We start from the raw sequence: 20,324 nt of genomic DNA, 5'->3' as shown, positions 1-20,324 counted from the left end.
ATCTTCAGTGTGAGATCCAGCCTGGTATTTCAGAGGTGGCAGTGTGGCTTTAGATAGGTTAGAACACGAAGCAGTTGTGCGAAAGTGCTCCATACACAGCAATAGTCAGGAAGTGGACACCTTCCTTGAAGTGAGGAGCCAACATCAGTTATAGCACAAAGACCTAAGTGATATGTACAATTGAAGACCCATTTTCCATCTGTGAAATTAACACCATAACCACCTTTTCCTCTAACAGTAAGGTAGTATAACTGTATTCCTAGAAGATTATACTCACAGGCATTGGTGTATTCCTGATATAATACGCTCTTTTTCTTAATTAATCTTTGTTTTGGAGGATGTTTTACTTCCCTACACATCAGAACGTGCTTTAGATGTGCCATTCTCAGTAGAATTAACTGTGAATAAAAGCTTGTTTTATTTTCAAAAGGAGTTTTGTCATCTCTGCCCAGAAGATTTGGTGAACTTATTAAATGCAGACACGTGCTGAAAGCCATGGTATTGATGGGGAGGTGTGTGGTGACTTTCCCTGCCTCTCGCCCACCAAATCCTTACAAAAATAGGGAAGTGTGTGTGGTTCCAGGAGCTGTCAGTCTATGGTTGTACTCAGCAGTCGGAGAGGAGGCTGTTGAGGAGGTGTCCTTAAATTCTGAAAGTCTAATGAATCTAGATTTGTTCTTCTAAGCTCTGAGCAATCTCTATCACGCTGATTTAATTAGTGGAAAACTCTCTTTTCGCAAGACAAAATTTAATGGCACATATGTTTATGATAAGTTTATTTTTGATTTTAGATTTATTTATGGTATTATTAAATATAATAATATATAATATTGTATTTATTAAATTTATTGTGGTATATAAATACTTGTGGTAGTTAAATGTATTTATGTTTACAATTAATGTATTTATGGTGTTTAAATTTATTTATGTTAAAAATTATTTATTTATGGTACATAATGTCTCATCCCTGGCAGTGTTCAAGGCCAGGCTGGACTGGCTTGGAGCAAGCTGCTCCAGTGGAAGGTGTCCCTGCCTGTGTCAGGGGTTGGAACTGGATGAGCTTTAACCTCCCTTCCAACCCAAACCATTCTAGGATTCTATGATGCGATGGCAGCAAAAACTAATGCAGGTGGGACTTCTCACTAGGTGAAAGGACTGAGGGCTGGGGGTTGCACTGCTTGTGGTCAGGGTGACCATAATGTTCTTGATACTTCCTAAGGCCAGTGAAGGTTCAGAAAAAGATTATTTAAATCTATGAGGAAATACAGCTGCAATTTACTGCTTAAGGCAGTTTCTCCTTTAGAGTTTCTGTAACTATAGACACCTTGCTCCTAGTAGAAACTGCTGGAAAGGACGGAAGTGGAAAAAAAGATGGCCCTTGCCTGGTGCAACAGGTGCAGATTCAGTTGTGAGCATGAATCTCTGAGCTGAATCTCATTCGCATGCCCAGAGAATGGCTGCAGGCATCTAGTCAGAGCTCCCACAAGAATGTGGGATTTCTGCGTAAGTATTTCATATCTCTTGGAAGGATGCCAAGCAGAATTTAATTGCTTGCGGTGAAATCTTTGTGGCTAGATAGGACACTGAATACTTTTGAACTTTTAAATTGCTGTGGGACAGCTTGAGCTAGCATGGTTGTGTTTAATACACAGACAGGTAATGAAAGGTACTTCTTAATCAGATAGAGTTCTTTGGTGCACTTTTTTGGTTTATATGCACCACACTGACTTGAGGGAGAGGAAGGGAGTTCTTGTAATAACATACACATTTGTTTTTCTGTTTAGTCAATTGACAGGTGTTTGGTTTTTCTTGTGTCTGCCCAGGAAACCACGTCTTGTCTCCTGGAGAGTCTGTTGGAAAAGGTCTAACGCCAGAAGCTGCAAAAGATCTTGGTCTCCCTGAAGGGATTGCGGTAGCAGCATCTCTCATTGATGCCCATGCTGGAGGACTAGGTACTCAGTCACATATTTACTATTCTTGGAAACAGGAATGTCTTGAACTCATTTCAGAAAACCATTTTTCTCACAGCCTGTTTTGTATTGCTTTGCTTTGCCGCTTTTCCTATGAAATAGCATAGCTAAAAACGCAAACCCTTCACAATAACTGCTAATATTGAATATCTATTTATAGAGAGGGGCTATCACTGTTTATTTCTTTTCAGCTGGATTTCCATATTGTTGGTAACTTCTGCTATTTCCAATTGGAATTCCTGAACTGATACACGAGTGTGTTGGCATGTAAACATGCTGAGAGTTTGCATCTTCTATTGCTCAAAGCTTTGGGATAGGGAATTAAAATAAAACCCGTAACATTCTAGGGGAGAAGTCTTGTTCATGGTTACTCTTCCTTCTTAGTTTTAGAAGCAATTTGTGCTTTGTCTAAATAATGCAATATAGACTTTTTCTGTATATTTATGCTAGCACAATGGGAGATACATAGCAAAACCACTGCTTTTGATCTAGAGGGTTTGAATATGTCAGTGATGTGTATCTAAACTTACAAACCAGACTAGAGGGGAAACTGGCCTCCGCACAGCATTCCACTTCTGCAGCTTTTATCCTTAACTGTAGTGGGGGGCTTGTTGCTTAGGTTTTCTCCTTTTCCAGCACTATATTCTGGTGTTCCCAGTTTCAGCTGTGTTGAAATGTATCAGGTGAGGCTCCATGGCTTCATTTTCTTACTGTGTTTTTTGGCCTTATCTAGATACAGTCAATAACAGAGTGATTCAATGTAACTTTTTCAGCAGGAAATTGAGGTGGGTTTAGTTTGATAGTTCAGAAAAATGTCTTATCTCAGAAAGTTTCAGTGTTACTGAAATGGTGCTGTTTTGTGAAAATCTATTGCTCATCAGAGGATTTTTCTCTATATCTAAATGAGTATGATTGACAGCTGAAGTATAAGTTGTGCTTCAAGTATTTTTTTTTTTGTGGTTTAAATTTCATTTATTATTCTAGAAGTTGTGGCCTGGAACTTATAAAATGTTTAAATCCATTTACATTGCTTCTGATAACTGTTTTTGCTGAGGTTCAATCATCATGTAGATTGCTTTTCTTATTACCTCAGAAGGATTAGATTATAGATCCAGCTGCAAAAATATGACCGAGTTTCAGTGCCATAGTTGTAGATGTTTTGTGTCCCTACTATTGTGACTTACTTAAAAATCTGTTTGTGTGAATTAGCATCATAATTGCATAAAAATGTGTTTAAAACTGTGTGCCCTGGCAGTTTTGTGTGCTTGAAAAGGATGTAATAATAAGGTGAAATAATGAACTTGCTGAAAAACAGGATTGTCACAGAGCACATGAAAATGGCAGTGGAGGGTCTCTGTTTAATTGGAATCATTATGTGCGTACTGGATTCAGAGTACAGAAAGTGTGCCCAGTAAAATTCATGTGCTGAAATCTGGATTGAATTTAAAGAGAAGGAAGGAGCAACTGTCTGTTCATTTGCTATTGACTTACTTATATGAAGAAACTCTTAACATTGGAAGTATATAGCTACTGGCATCCATCAGAGTAAGATTTCAGTGGATAGACAGTCTGCTTATGCTAGTCCTGATTATCAGAATATGTTTTCCCAGATGGCACTACAAACACCAGCAGCCTACTGAAATCATTGCCAGGAGGAAAATAAAATGTATAGGTGGTGGTTGTTAGAGAGGGAGAGATGTTATTACAGAAGGATGTCAGTAACCCAACAGGAGGATCTGCATGCTAATCACATGATAACTTGAGTCTGGGAAAAGAGGAAGATCCTTCTTGAATCCAGGAAGGGAAATAAATAGGTGGGGAAACTAGCAGAAAGCATGGTTAAGAAGAAAAAGGATCAAATAGCAAAAGGAACAGCAGGAACAGGAGAGCTCAAGAGTGCAAATGTACGTAAAGAAAAGGAGTAGTGTGGCTACATCTCATATATGGAATAGCTGTCCTTAATCCGTAGCTGTTAATAACAAGAACCTCAACCTTTATAAAGTCTACTTTAACCTACATTGTGCAGAATACAGAGCTGAAAATCCTGAAGGAAAAGCAGAAAAGCAGAAGAGCACACATCATAGAAGTGATACTGTTCTGATTCAAAAATGTTAAGAATGGCAATGCACTAAAGCATATTAATCTTTTAATAATGATAAAAGGGGCACAGAAGAAAATAGAGAAGAGATTCTGAAAGAATGAATTAAAATGTGAAAATATTGGAAATAAGTAACTCTTGTAAAACTTTTGTTTGAAAAGGTACTGATGTATGTTTCAGTGCTTGCTCTTCTGTGATCTGTAGTGAAATATTGAGGGTTACAATTCGCTTGATGGATATGACTTGCTTATTGGTAAGCATTAGATTAGTCTGTGGGACAACAACATCCAGGGGGTGTCATTATTCTTATTCTGGAACACATTCCGCTGGTTGTTTAAAAATAGTCTGTAATGGCAGAGTAATGACAAAGGCTCTTTCCTATCCTGCAGGCTAAACCAAATGACATGATGGATGTCTTGTTTTCAGTGTTAATAACTTTTAATGCACTGTTCAGATCTGCTTTTGGCTGGATAGAAAGTGTGTTTTTGCTGGACAGGTTACTTAAGTTTATGAAGGTTTCAAAGTTTTGAGTAAATTAAGGTAAAGATAAAGAATTACTTAATGTGCATGTCTGTGGAGGTCATCTATGGCTGAACCCAGGACACTCCTGAATCAGTCCATCTGACACCTATTATGGAAAAGCTGGGTAGTTGTGTCTCACATTTTGACCTACTGTACCGATTTATAAGAGCCTACAGTTACAAATGTGAGTATGGGAGGGCAGTCATTTGGGGCTGGCCTCATAAAAATCATGTTTATATTGCACCTTTTAAAAAGACGTCAGCATTGTTTCAGCAAAAGTAGATTTATTGCATGGTATCTAAAATACTTTGACACTGTGGAAGAGATCCAAAAGGGCACATGCTAAGCATCACATGCTTTCCTACAATCTCTCCTACACTTTGTCTGCTATACACACTTCTTGTTCTCAGTCTCTCTTGAGAATCTTCAGAATATTTTTAAGTCTGCCTCAGAGTATGAAAAATGCCAACTAAGTTAAAGGTGGAAGTGACTTATAACAGCGATGATGTTATATAAGCTTTCTTTGTTATGAGAATGTTCCAGACTTATTTAATGCCTCAATTTAATTAATCTCAAGTAGGAAGATTCCAGCAACTCAACTTCTAAACCCTAGTAAAGCCACTGATCTCAAAAAGGCCCAGCATGCCTATTTTGCAGAATGCATGTTTTCTTAGTGATTAAAAAATATCTAAACATGAAGCTCTTCAGTTCTGTATTGTTTATGAGAATACATTTGCAACATATGCTGCCAATTCAGTTGTTCCCTCTGAAGTGTGAACATTATTTTTAACTCCTTTAAGAAACTGTAGTACAGAAAATTGCTTTTAAACAGCCCTGTCCAAAATTCTTAATGTGAACGCATGCACATCTCTGAGCAGCAGAAAATAAAGCATTAGAGGTAGAAGCCATACTTTCAGCTTTCCTTACAAATAAACTCTGTGTATGACAGCTGTGCTACTACACAGTCACAAGCCAGCTAGGACAAAGGACAGATTTTTGAAGACTATAAAGCTTTAGCCTTTAATTTTCTGATTATTTAGATAACTTCCAACCATGATGGAATTGCCATAATAACCATGGCAATTATGTAAGACAAGCCCCAGCAGACCAATTTGATAACAGAATCTTGCAATGGTGACTTAAGCAAGAAGGTGTCAATGAAATGTAGCATACTAACCAGCAGTAACACTTGGCATCTTTCATGGTGTCCGGCAAATACTTTAATTTCTACTACAGTGAGGAGGAAGATGGGTTTTTAGGAGGATTAACAAACTGGTCACCAGATTTCTCATTGCAGATGCAATGTGCAGTCTGATGACCAGTTTGCCAGTTGAAAAGTAACACTCTAGAGAAAAAAAAAACAACAGAATATTACTTGTTGGGCTGCTGGATTTTGCTGGGTGCAGCACAACATGATGCAAGAATGCAGCCTAGCAGAGGAGAAAGCGAGGGCAGGATTTCCACTTCAGCCTCCCTTAAGCGAGTTAAGCAGGCTGTGATGCGTGCTGAAGCTTGGCTGTAGGTCTGCCCCATTCTGTAAGCAAGCTCCTGGCTCCTCTCTGGCATCTCCTGGATATGTGCTTCTGCTGCAGGCTGAGTGCTTGCTGAGGTTGTTCTCTGTCCTGTCCTGTCCTGCACGCAGAAGCTCCTCAGAGCCAAGCACAGGTCCTCTAAGGGAAAGAGTAATCTTCCTGTAGATGGTTCTGTCTGACAGGGATAGAACAGCAGCAGCAGTCAAGAAAACAAAACTGGCAGCTTTCCAGTCTCCTGCCAACTTACCCCATTCTCTAACTCATCCCCTGACATAACACATCATGCAGTATATGCGTTATAAACTGTGAACAAATAAAGATATCTGCAGCCTACCAAACTGCCTTTCAAAACTGTCTTTTATTCTGCAAGCTAATGTACTACCAAAGAGAATGAAGATTAGATTGTAGTGAAAATAACATTCAAAAATTATGATGATAAACATGAGCACCAGAGGAATCATCTTGTATCTGAAATAAAAATACATTTCAATCTGAATTCGTAAAATAACTGTTTCTTGACTAAGTAGACCCTGTTGATTTGTGGCAGTGGTGTGAGATACTCGTCAGTTATTTGTGTGTGGAAAAAGCTGTTTTGTGAGGCTTGGCTTGCTCTTCTTTTAAATAGATTTTAAATTTTATTTTAATAGGAGTAATTGGAGCAGATGTGAAAGGACATAACCTGCCATGTGAGAATCAGCCAATTACATCCAGAGTTGCTATGATCTGTGGAACATCTTCATGCCACATGGGGGTAGGTTGTATGCATAGCCCTAATTTGTGCAGAATATGCTAGCTAATATTTTTGAAGGGAAAAATGACCTTTGTCCTTCTCACCCTTATCCTTTTCCCTGATTTTTTTTTTCTGGTAACTCTATCTTTACCTTTGGATATTAATTATATATTACCATGCATTTGCTATTAAGCAAGAACTTTAATAGTAGTAGAAATCAATACTGAAAAATTACATGGAAAGTAAAAGCCACGATGCTGGAGTGGCTTAAAGAGCAGCCTGAAATCTGAGCCAAAGACTCTGAGCCTGAGTTATCTGTTGCAAGCCTGTCACTAATGTGTTACAGAATAGTGTCTTTGGAGAAGGAGTGCATGTCTTCAGTCACAGCCCTTCTCCCCCACCTCTTCACTTAATCAGTGTAAATCCTTCTACCTCTGAAAGTTGCTGTGATGTATAGAATTATGATACGTATCATGACTAAAAAGAAAGCAAAATCCCAATAAGCCATTTTCACTTTGCTAATTTTTCTCAGTAAATTAATACAAAAGCTTTTCCTGAGATTGCAATTCGAATTTAGTGTCTGCTTTTGAAATTTATACCTTTTTAAAATGTATGAGTCTAAAAGCATTCCCTTTAGATAAGTACCCTTTTCTGCTGTGTTTTTTGTTTAAAACTCATTTTGGTCTTAAATTTAGACTGATTATAGCTTGCATTTTTCCAAAATGAGCAAATGGCAATGGGAGTACTGGAGGTGTTAGAGAGGGCTAACATGCTTCATGGAGAGAGTGCCAGTGGAGAAAAATAAAGGAAGCTGATAATAGAATGTCAGGCTTAACAGTAAGTTAAGTTGTCTTTGTAGTAACAGCATGAAAATGTGGTGATTTTGAGCATGAATAAATGGTGATCTTGTCACACGGACTGTAGTTCAACAAAGCATTTTAGCATATGATTGAATTTAAAGATGTGAATAATCCCACTATTGTGAAGCAAAGCAATGAAAAAAAAAAAAAAAGCAGCTTTATTGAAGTATATTTGGATTCCTTCCTAAACAAGAGTTTCAAACCTCAAACTCCACACTCTTGGCTTATTCTGTCCCTGAAAAATTACATTGGTACCTCTTTGTCTACCACAGGGCAGGTAGGGCACCCTGCACATACCAGCTCTGGGGGAAGAAGTCCCCCTTTGAGCCTGCTACTACTTTTATTATTTCCAGGTTTTTTGATAGAGGTTTCTGCCCTCTCTGTGTGAACCCTTCCTAACCTATTTCATTTACTTGAGTTAGTTTAAATTCTTAAAATGAGTTAGGTAATAGAGACATAACACTGGCCTGGAATGAGCTGAGGAGCTTGCAGTTTCCCCAAAAGGTAAGGGCAATGTTGAGCAGCTGGAAATGGGCCAGCTGGCTCTAGCTTGCTCCTTTAGTATAACTAGCCCTGGAGGAGGAGATGTGTGTGGTTATTTGTTCATTTTTAATATATGTATATTGGTAAGTTCCAGCGTAGACCCAGGTCACAACTATACTTTGTTTTGCTTCCCAAACTATAGCATGACTTATCAGTATAAACACTTTCACAGCACGTTTTGTGTGCGTGCTCTATAACTATGAGAGATGTGGCCCCATTAAACCTGCTAATGTAACAAAAGTGACCTGATAAAGTCCATGTTGATGTTAATAAATGTTCTGTTGTCATTAAACCAACCCCAAAGTCATACACAGACTGCACACCATAGACAAGGCAGAACCTTTTAAGGCTCCTAGTCACTTTAAGCAAACTTGGGTATAGATGCTTGTGCAGGTTTAGGCTAGATATAACTGGATGTGTATTTAAATGTAACTACTCAGCATTTTATAATCATTTCCTTAACTGCTTTCCTTCTCTCATCTGCAGAGAGGTATAACAATCTTTAGGCAGCAGACAATAAGCAAATTCTAAACTTCTCTGGATTTAATCTGTGAAAGGACTTTGCTTTACTGTTCTTTTATCTATTACCTGCATAGACTGCATAAAGTAAATGTCGAGCACACAGAGCAGTTGTATTTATGTTTTAATGAGACCTCTATGCAGCTGCATTTGGCTGAAATTAGCTGTTCCTTTTTTTAATTAGGGCTATAAAATGAAAGTATATTATACTTGTGTTTTGATAGAAATATATATTTTTCTCTCTCCCTGTGCACCAAGGGACCCTCAGGGCTACAGAGATTAATCATCGAGTTTAATTTAATGCAGTGGGAGAGAGACCTGTGTGGTCAGGCGGGCATTAAAAAGTGCCTTTGATCTGCCTCAGGTGCACTGAGCCCCAGTGAGCCAGCAACAATAATACCTTTGTGAGATGATCAGAGACGAGAGAGGGAGAAAATGGCCTGTGTGGAAACTCAAGGCCGTCCTTTGTTGTGGTTCTGGCAAACGAAAGAGCCAACTGTCAGGAGAAATTCAGAAAACAGAAAGCAGGGTGAAAGTACGGTTGGATTTCTTTCAAGGGATCGTAACAGGAAACTGTTCAAAATCATCTGCTATGCCTTGCTTTCCCTCCTCCCCCTCCTGTTCTGGTGAGGGCAGGGGTACTACTGCTGGTGTATGTGTGTTGGTACAGTATTTCCATTCTCTACACCAAATACCCCATGAGTCACAGAAGCAGGTATTGCTTGAACACAGCATTTACTTGAGAAACTGCACCATGACCCAGTTTTTCATTACCCCAAGGACTCTAGAGATCTTGAACAAAAGACTTTGCTAATCATGCCTTTGATATTTTAGAAAGTACAAATGTGGAACCTAATTTTACTCATGGCTATAATAGTTTAATTTGTGGTAGAACTACCATTTTTAAGTGAGGATACGCTTTTGGAATTAACCACTGGCAGTTTGGGGTAATCAGACACACACAAAGCATTTTGTGTTTCTGTTGAGATACTTGAATAGCTCATGAAAGAAGCAAGAAGCAGACTGTAATTAGGTTACTGATCCAAGTCCAGGTCTGAGCTGGTTGTTGCAGAAAGTCACTGCCACCTCAGGGCTCATCCATTATCCATGAGCAAAAAGAAAAGAAAAGATGGTTTTCTGAATATTTTTGGACAGTTATTCATTTTACATGATTCTCTGCTGCCTCCTTTGCCCTGGAAAAGTCATCGGCAGAATCTGCATTTGCCATGGCAAATAAGCTGTCCTTTTACTTGTCAAGGGTTGTCTCTCAGTTTAGGTTTGAGATTCATTTGCTGCAGGTTTGATCTCTCTCTGCAGCATAGATATTCCTTTCAAGTGATGGATACTCAGTGGCTGACTTTCCTGAGTGGGCTGCTGCAAGTCACTATGCTTTGCAGACAGGGTCTCTAAGCTCCAGCACCCACATTTAGTTTTGGAACTTTTAGGAGACTTTCTTTGTGTAGCCATGGAGACTACACAAAATGTGTGAGCAGTTTCTCACAGTAAAATAGCAGCAGGTTTGAAGCATTGAAATAAGAGCTTGCATGTTGTTCCTAACTAGTAGTTTGCATGGGTCTAACAGACATGCTCTAACTTCTGGGAATAAGGTAATTGGTTTCACTAAAAGCCCGACTTCCTGTCAATATCTTATGGGGTTTATGGGATATTTAAAAGGTTTCAAAAATCCTTTATTTTCTCCTGAAACCTTTGTGTGATTTAGGAGATACAGGTAGATATCTGCATTATTTTGTCCCAGTCCTGGGCACAAGCATGCTTGCCCTTTTGCAGATGTATAAAACCACCAAGAACTGAGTTTACTCTTGGGTGCCAGTTAGCAATCAACAAAAAAGTAATACGAGGAAGCAGTGTGGCAGGGGAGTTGGACACAGACATTTCCTACTGTTCTTTGGAGCAAGTGATGTGTCAGTACTGCAGCTGCTTTCTGGTTTTAAACTAAATGAGGGTAGGTACAGACTAGCTTATAAATATATATAAGGAAGACATGTTTTACAATGAGGGTGCTGAGGCGCTGGCACAGGGTGCCCTGAGGATCTGTGGCTGCCGCATCCCTGGCAGTGTTAGGTTGGATGGGGCTTGGAGCAGCCTGGTCTAGTGGAAGGTGACAGTGGGTTGGAACTGGATGAGCTTTCCAGGTCCCTTCCAACCCAAACCATTCTGTGATTCTATGATTCTGTTCTGTAGAACACGGGAAATCTTAGTGTATGGGAAATCTTATGGTATAGGAAATCTTGCAGTTTCCCGTACCTGATATCAGCATAGCATTCCTCCTTCTTGTGGGCACCAAATTCACAAAATAAAACATCCTTTTTCCTCAAAGTAAAAGAATCTACAGGTCAGGGGAAACTTACCTGACACTGAACAAACTGCGACCAGACAGGGACTGGCTTTTGGTAGCCGGAGATTATGGAAGGAATTTGCAGTAATTGGTAAGTGACATAAATGATAGATCTGTAATGGGAACAGTGAGAGTGCTGAGGGTTATGGAGTCACTAGGAGGGCAAAGTGGCTCTTGCCCCAGACTGGGACTTTTATGGAAAACAAGGAGGGATGTGCAAGCAGAGCTGCAAGGTTCAGAAATATTGAAGCCCATTGTGAGAGGGAGAAGGGATCTTGAGGAACACCCATCTTCTCTTTTGTTGTCTGCAGTATGGAACCATGCTAATCTTGTATGTGTACAGGATATCTGCTATTTATGCATATTGAATAAAGTAGGAGAGATCCACATAAAACAGCCTTGTTGATAAAACACATATAAACTCTCATTTCTGCCTCTTTTCTTGTGAATTAGGCTCACTCAGAGATCAGTGTTGTGCTTTGCACTTGTCCCAAAACAGTTGTTCTGTTATCTGAATATTTGTCATTCTTGCTCTAACACCTTTTTGGATTCACAGCTGAAGGAAGTAGCCAGAGCACCTTCTAATGAGAACACTGTCTGGCCTGATTTCAGCTTACTGAGGCAGAGGGGGTCTGAATTTGATGGCATTTTGAGTCCCAAATATACAGGGTTTGTGTTCCCTCCTATGCACATTTAGGGATGTGTCTATGTTCTTCTTCAGTCATTCCTTCTTCTTTATCAGCTCTCTATTCCAAACTTTTTTTTGAGGGGATTGTCAAGGAATCTTTTCAGGTTTAGGTGGAGACTCTCTTTTGCATCTGTTTTGTTACTTCTGTGACTTCTGTCATTGTGAACTGCCTCACCTGGCTTGGTGCACAATTCCTTTTTCCCTGGGTGATAATGTGTACGTGGTTTGAAGCTTGTAATTTGGGATTTTTTTAAATTGGAGAGGCACAAGTAGTTTGTCTTCTATTTTTCCTTCAGATTTACTACGTGATCTAAAAGACAGAGCTTAAGCAACTACATGAACAGCAAAATAAGCATAATTTTGCTGTCCCAGTGTTTACTCTGGATTATTTCAGGAAGAATATCCTATGCTCTCTTTTATCAAGCCTGCCTAGTCTTTGCCTGTTTTCTGCTAAAGGAACTTCAGCCCAATTTGCTTATTCTAAATTTGTTCATTTGATTCTCGTGATGACTGGCAAACACAATAGAGCTTCTTTGCTCCACAATATCCGCCCAAGCTGCCAGCTTTGTTCACACAAATAGAGTGTAAAGCACGTTTCCACCCCCAAAAGCATGCACAGTACGTGTCCTTTGCAGTACATCCTGGAGTGGAGACTGCAGAGACATGCTGGCTCAAAGTGTTCTCATAGCCTGATCTCTGTAATCTCGGTGGGAGCCAGACCAGCAAGTGGATTCAGTATATTTTGGCTCTGATACGAGAGTCTCCTCTTCAGAACATGCCACGTTGTTAAAGCAGCAGACTTATGAGTAATTACTGCACAGGGACTTCTCAGCTGCTTGAAATCATCTGTGATGAGGGGAAAGCTCGCAGGGACAAAATAGGCTGGTACTTGCTTTGCCAGCTATATTTAATCTAGTGGGATGGCACTAAGCAGTGTGTTTTGGAGTGAGTCGGAGGGCTGCGTGCAGCACTTCAGCCTCGCACTCTTCACTTGCTGCCGCACATGCAGCCCTGACATGAAACGTGCAGTCTCCGAGGGGACAGGGCTAGAAGCCCAGGGCAGCGCATCCCAGTGCCAACTGGCTGTGACCCAGGGTTTAGCAAAGGCAGCAATTTGTCCTTCTCCTGACCAGGGGAAAGGGGCTGGGCTTGGGAGGGTCAGGGGAGCAAGAAGGGGAGGAGGGGGAAGAAACCAAAAGCAAACCTGTTAAAGCTAGGGCAGCCTAGATGAGTTTTTGAAATGATCTGTGTGAGCTTTATGAAATTGATAAATCCTCTTGCTTTCTTAATATTCCTCTCTAATGCCAGTTCTGCACATGAGTCACAGAGCTAGTGTCTTTTAAATGGGAGAAATAAATTAGGAACCGCTCTCCCTTGCTCTGTCCTCATTCAGTTCAGTTCTGCTGGCTTATATATAATGCATTTGGCAGCAGTCACAGTGCTGACTTCCCAGCTAATGAAGACGTTTTACATTCAGGGAGGGCTGCATGAAATGAAAACCACATTGACTTCATGACTGTTGTTGCAGGTTGCCCGTCCTCAGTGTACACAGATTCAGCCTTCTGAGGAAAAGGTCACAGAGCCTATTTAGGTGCCTTTTCAGCCTGTGGCCTTACAAGAGTTATATATCCATAAAACTGCCGCCTTCTACTTGTCCCTCAAAGAAGTCCTCCACACCCTTTCTTAATGAGACTGACTCGTTCCATGTTCTAGCATCTTTGGTTTGAAAAAGAGACAAACAAAACTGTAACATCCCCTTTGCTGGCATTAATTTGACACTGTATGCTTTCCATGCTTTGTTTTGTTTTTAAAAGGCAAGAAGTAAAATATTTCTGCTAGCAGGGTATATAAAAAAATGTTGCTTTTCTGACCTCCTTATTATATTAATAAAAACTAGGAAGACATCAGTAGTGGTGGGGGATCATGTGCAGGCAACCTCCAAAACCCAAAGCACTTACTTGCAGAACTAGTAAACCACAAAGCTTAAGATCTTGCAATGTAAATAGGAAGTCGGAGAGTTTACTTTAGAGCCAGCAGTGGTGAGTCTGTATAATGTTTATTTCTGCTTGCCTCCCAGCCTTTCCTAAAGCTTGGCAGAGATGAAAGGGAGGCTTGCGCAGTAAATGAGTTATTAAAAGGTTTTGTTATGAGCAAGATTCCTTTGTTCCTGGCCTGACATAATTCAAAGCTCAGGTGTATGCCTTGGTGACTGGGAGAATGGGACATTCCTGTTTAGTGTATGCCTGTCAGAGATGTCCAGGTTTTGCACCCCCTTGCTTTGCTGATAATCAGCCTGTTCCAGGGAATGTAGCTGAAAGCCGTGCAATCGCTGCTGTATCTAAACTAGATAATGCTTAGTAATATTTCCTTCCCCTTTGTGACCAGATCATTTGGGTTCAGTGACTCAAAGAATAGATGAGGACAGAGTGAATGTTCTGAAAAATATTCTGCTTGGAGGTTGTCTGAAGGCAGATGTTCCAGAGACATCTCACAGACATCAGTGAAAACACTTGCTATGAAAATTCCAACAGTCCTGATGCTTTCCATACTGGGGTTAACTGTCAGCTCCCCTGTGTGACACAAAGTTGTGTATTAGGGTGTTGGATTTATAACACAAACCCTTTCTGCTCTGTCTTTTCTTTGGTGGTCTTGGGGAATGAACGGGTTCTTATAGGAACTGTTATTCTGTTGGGTGGGAGTCTGAGGGACTGCATAGTTTAGTAGGTTTTTAATTGTTATATCTTCACTTTTACAAACTGCTCCTATCCATTGCTTTGGGAGTGGATGACATATGAGCTGGAAATTTTGCTTTTTATGTTGTGAAGTTCTTCTATGTTCTGAAAAGGCAGAATTGCACACAGTAGACAATAGTATATTGCACTGTATCATAAACAATGTGTAAACCAGTGATCTGTTTTCTTCCTTCCTTAGATCTTCTGTTCTTTCTGATGTAAGCACAATGGATCTAAAGGCTTATGCTGGGCCTCTTCCAGGTCTGGCTGCTAATAGGGCTCCTGTCCTGTTCCTTACTCCTTTCCCACATTTTGCCTTAGAAAGAGGGAGTACAGAACTTCTTACATCCTGATGTTGACACTAGTTAGATTTATATGGTCTGGCTGCTGGAAATACCAGGCTGCATAATTTGGGCCTCTCTACTTGAAGCAGTGTGCAACCAAAGGCTACCTGTTCGTAGATCTAGCTCTAGAAGCTAGCACCTTGCACCTTTCTTTCCTAACCATAACAGTTGCTTCTTCGAATAGGGTTTGGACGGTTTTGTTTCTTCTGTTGTAGGAAGCAGGTTGTATTCTGGATTCTGTAGCTGAAATGATAAATGAAAAATGCTGAATTTGACTTACTTCCTTGATGTTCAGATAGCACAGCATCACTCCATTGTAAGGGACAAGATAAAGAAAGTTAGTACTGATTCATAATATATCATTATTCTTGTTGTTCACAAAAGGAACTGTTTCATCAGGAGCAGTGGCCCTTCATTGTACAGAAGATTTTTGTCTTTCCTTTTCTGTATTCTTCAAAGTGATGTTATCAGATTTGACAGGTACAACACTCTCGTCAATGCTGCAATCTAACCGCTTCTGACTGCTCCTCTCTAGACCCAGAAGAATGTAGTAGCCTGAAGCCCACAGTCGTGAGTAAACCCAAGTGAATTCCTGGAGTGTTCTGTTCTAAGGAGGGCTGGATGGGGGATTCTCTCATATCGCAAGTGTATTTATGTGTAAAGAATGGCCCTTCTGGACCCCTTGTTTAGCTTGGTTTTGTGGGTAGTCAAGAATTTATTAAGCAGCCTGCTTATTCTGTGTGTTTAAATCTCGTGGTGAGATTTAAAGAACTGAACTGAGCTGTAAAAGAATAACTAAAATACAGATGAAATGAGATATGGTAAGGGGTAACTTTGGTTATAAGTTAGGTTGTCTCTGGGTCCTGAAACAAGTAAACAGAATTTTCAAGGGGATACAACAATTGTATGAAAAGCAACTTCATAGTTTTCTGTTTAAAGAATTTTGAATTAGCCGTATTTACAATGAGTAATGTAGAATTTGGGGTCAAAATCCCAGGTTTTGTTCAGTGTTGCTGGTTTGCTGCAGGAGTCTGTCAGACTTGCTTTTCCTTAGTTTACTCACGTGCAATATGAGCATGGAACTGAAGCTGTGCAGAGATCTCTCCAAGGAAAGGTGTGATAAGAAGTGCTGGGTATTAAGGACTCTATGGTCCACCAAGGTGGTATAAATGCAACAGTATTTCTAAGTATCCTTTTGTTTTAATTAACTGCCACAGTTCCCCCAGTCAGAGGGAACTGTGTTTTCGTCAGTACTTGGGCAGCAGGCTTTTTTTTTTCCATTTCCAATTTTATTCACCCTCTCATGAATCAGTAGTTCTTCATTTAAGCTTCCTGCTCCAGCAGTGGGTGCGGGAATCTTTGAGGGGGCAAGTTTTATTAGGGAGGAAGTAAATCTCTTCTCATATAATCATTCTGGGAGCAAAATGACGAGAAGCATTCGCTGCTGCTTTTCTCCCACTGTCGGCTGGGAATCACAGTTTATGCTGAGTTCATTGTTTATAACTGTGGGTGAAGGCCTGAGGTCCTCTCTCAGTGTTTACTCTGTCTTTGGGAGTTTGTCTCAGTAAGTAAGGGCTGAATAAACACTAAGTAAGGTTCTCAGGATTTACCCATTTCGTTATTCAAATGTTTAAAAATACATTTAAAATAGTGTGTGATAGCATATCCCAAGTAATGTAAATCTGCTCCCAGTAACTCAGGGCTATTGCAGAAGAAGATTCATTTTACCTGTAAGTGTGACATTATAGTTGGTAATGGTCTTCACTGATATAGAAGGAATGCTTACCCAAAGGTGAAAAAAGAAAATAAATCTCTAAAATGAACTGTATAATACATTAAATAAGAAAAACCATAACGTACATGGGAAGGACATCAAGTGTAGATAAATACGCCAGACCGCATTTGAAAAGATTTTGTTTTTCCTTGATATTTTCCATTAATTGCATTAAAACTGCAGGTTTAGAAGAATAATTCTCCCCCATAAATAATAAGGTTAGGAATAATACCTGCATGCAAAAAACCCCTCGAGCTTTCTGTTTAAATGCCACATTGGAGACTTGTTTCTCACCCTTGCCTTGAATTCCTGTCACATCAGCTACTAAGCTCCAAGTTCTTCAGGACTGTCAATGTCTGATAGAATGAGTTGACTGAGTTGGAGTTATCAAGACTTGGACCAATCAGCATGTGTATTAGACACAACTATGGAAATAGCTTTCAAGAGAAGACAAGGATCTTATGATACAGTCTCCAGGAAAGGGTATGAGACAGACAATGTTTATCTTCCTACAATTCACATGTCTGACATCAGCTCTTTGGGAAAAGATCAGTGCTAGAAATCTGTTATGGAGCCCCTCTGTTCCTGTGCTGGAGCTGGACTACACAGGGTTTGCCTGGTAGGCTTGGTGGGTTTTTCTTAAGTATCATTTGGAGATGGAGTTGTTTTTGCATCTGGTGAGTGAGGTGCAGTATTTGTGTTCTGTGTGCGCAGTTCCTAACCTTTCAGGTAGGGATAAGGTGTCCCTAGTCTTCTAAAATAAGATAAGGCTGCAGGTGGTGTCAGAGGCATGTCTGTTTAGAAACCAGAACTGAAGTTGAAGGGCTGTGAGCTAAAAGAGTCGTTTTAAGACACTTAAAAACTCCAATGCTGTTGTACAAGTCTGACACTTATCTAGAAGTCATTGTTCACCTCAACTCACTGGAGGCTGGGACGACATTCTGAGGAAGAATTATTGTATGTTTAACCTGTTTCTAGGCTCTTCCCTAAGCCATCTGTTACTGGCCACTGTTAACAACAGGCTAGCGAGCTTTATGGATCTTTGGTTTGACTTTTTGATTATATTTTATCTTTAAACATTGAGAAGAATTAGTTCATATTGTGATAAGCTTTCAGAAATGTAATTTACCATAGCAGCAAACTGTAGTGTTATAAAGTGCATATTTAAAATGGCCTGCAGTTAGTTGTCTCTGCTGGAAGATTTATAATCTTCACATAAACTGGCACTTTGTGACAGTGAGTATCTATCATTGGAAGAGAAGTAAAAATAAATGGGTGGTATAAATTGTTCTAGCTCATTTGAGGCCCTATATCCCCAGTGAGCTATTGTTATGAGAGGCACAGAAGTAACTGCTGTGAGTCATGGAGCAGCATTGCTTTAGAAGGGTACATAATGGCATTTCAACAGAGGACACAAGTAGAAGCTATGGTGTAACCAGACAACCTTTCAGTCCATTTATCAAAGCACTTGTAGTTCCCATTTCAAGGAAGGCGACACAGTAAATATGAGCAAAAGAAAAAAGTTTATCTGTATATCTGGATCCAGACATTTCACTAAATAAAACAACAAAATAAATCAATGCAGAACTGCTAGTGCTTAAGTGTTTAGTAAAGAGCTTGTGAATCCATCACAAATGTGGGCTGGTATTTTGTTGCTGTTTTGGATCCTGAAAACAATTTAACAGATTAAGGGTCTTTATTTGCCAATTTATGTAAGAAATCTTGACCTTTGTAAACTCAAAGAAAAGAGTGAGATGCTACTGTGTTCCTGGTATATACTTTCCAAAGCTGAAACATAAAATATGCTTAGAGTTAATGGATACTGATAAAAGGCAGGAGTAAATGTATGTGAACATTTGAGTCAAAATTCATCTAGTTTAAAGGTTTTGTTTCAAATCTGAGCATGTGATCGGGGTCCCTGATAAGGCATTTGAAGTTCTTGCATCTCTGATTTAGACAAATGGAAATTGTGGACATTGAATGAGCCTGGAATGATTACCTATGGATTCATTGTTATTTAACTTCTTCCGGAGCTGAAACTCTCAAGTTGTCCCAGGCTTTGTTCCAAGTTTGCTTCCTGGAATAAACACAGGAGGTTAACCTCACACCCAAGGAATAAAAACTTACGGGGGTGCAAATTTTCTGTTGAGGACAACAGTGTTGTTTTTCTGTGTCTGGGGAGAGCAAAAACCCAGGCACAGTTCTAGAGGCAGATCCAGTGCTTAGTTTTTTCTCCACTCCTTTTGTCATCTCCTGGGGATCTGTCTCATAGAAGACTGTTAATGACATAACTGTTAATCTGAAACTACTCTCTAGACCTTCCTGCCATCTCCTTGTACTCATACAGAAGCTGTTTGATCCACTTGTTCCAGCCCCTCTCTGGGGTCATGGATCATTTGTTTGTGATATCTCTAATCCTCCTGACAACTGGTTGTGGCATAGAGAGAGATAATGAGAATAGGTTGTAAGCTGTCTCTTATGCTATTATCATTAGGTACATGGAGGGACAGGCTCTATATATACAGTTAGAAGGTTTGTTTGGATGGAAAGGAGCTAGAAAGACAGTGCTGGTGTCCTTGTGGAAGTTCAGTGGCTCAGTACTGTACATTGTTTGGATTCCAACACTGTTTCTGAGCATCCACTCTGAGCATCCACATCTGGAGCATCCACTCTAGTCTTGTTCTGTCCTAGTGAACAGAAAATGAATTGGGAAGGTTTAAAGCAGCCCTAAATGCAGTGAGTTGAGCTTGACTTCCTCACAGTTGAGTTTCCTTGTCCTCATGAGGTAGGCAATATATAGTGAAAATAAAATAAATACTCATCCTATTTGATTTAGTCATGCTTGAAACATTCTTCTTTCTCTTTGTCATTTTGCTAACATTTTTTTTTTTTCCATGCTGAAAAGGAGATTTATAAGAAATACATTTTTTGGCAGAGAAGTGATATTTTGTTAAAATTTCCCCATTTAAAATCAGATAATGGTAAGACAAACAAAATGAAGGGGACTGGAGCACCTCCCGTATGAAGACAGGCTGAGGAAGTTGGGGCTGTTCAGCCTGAGGAAGAGAAGGCTGCGTGGAGACCTCATAGCAGCCTTCCAGTACCTGAAGGGGGCCTATAGGGATGCTGGGGAGGGACTCTTCGTCAGGGACTGTAGTGATAGGACAAGGGGTAAGAGGTTAAAACTTAAACAGGGGAAGTTTAGATTGGATATAAGGAAGAAGTTCTTTACTGTGAGGGTGGTGAGGCACTGGAATGGGTTGCCCAGGGAAGTTGTGAATGCTCCATCCCTGGCTGTGTTCAAGCCCAGGTTGGACAGAGCCTTGTGTGGGATGGTTTAGTGTGAGGTGTCCCTGCCCATGGCAGGGGGGTTGGAACTGGATGATCTTAAAGTCCTTTCCAACCCAAACCGTTCTGTGATTCTATGATTCTAAGAGCACTTTGCTTCCAATGCAGTTTTCATTTTTTTCCTATTTTATATTCTGCTTTTGAATTTGGAGGTTTGAGTACAAAGTGAAGAAGTCAGAAGTTTATAGTAGGAGAGCTAGGTACCAGTCTACCACTGCATTGTCCCCTCGGGAAAATGGCAGGATTTTATAATGTGAAAAATAGTATTCCATCTAAAACAGATCTCAGTTGTTCAGATATGCTGGTTA

The 20,324-nt window shown here is 40.0% G+C and overlaps 1 protein-coding gene across 13 annotated transcripts in view; it reads left to right on the top strand.

Moving 5' to 3' along the window:
* The window catches only part of FGGY (FGGY carbohydrate kinase domain containing), a 331,539-nt gene that overhangs the window by 254,449 nt on the left and 56,766 nt on the right, over window positions 1-20,324 (top strand). For all 13 annotated transcript variants that reach the window (XM_065673210.1, XM_065673212.1, XM_065673211.1 and 10 more), the window contains 2 exons: window positions 1,824-1,952; window positions 6,770-6,873. In XM_065673210.1, coding sequence (XP_065529282.1) covers window positions 1,824-1,952; window positions 6,770-6,873 — 233 coding nt within the window. The remainder of the gene's footprint in view (window positions 1-1,823; window positions 1,953-6,769; window positions 6,874-20,324) is intronic.

Source organism: Lathamus discolor, chromosome 3 (assembly GCF_037157495.1).
Source record: "Lathamus discolor isolate bLatDis1 chromosome 3, bLatDis1.hap1, whole genome shotgun sequence".
NCBI classification, from domain to species: Eukaryota; Metazoa; Chordata; class Aves; order Psittaciformes; family Psittacidae; genus Lathamus; species Lathamus discolor.
This window is presented reverse-complemented; position numbering and strand designations above follow the sequence as displayed.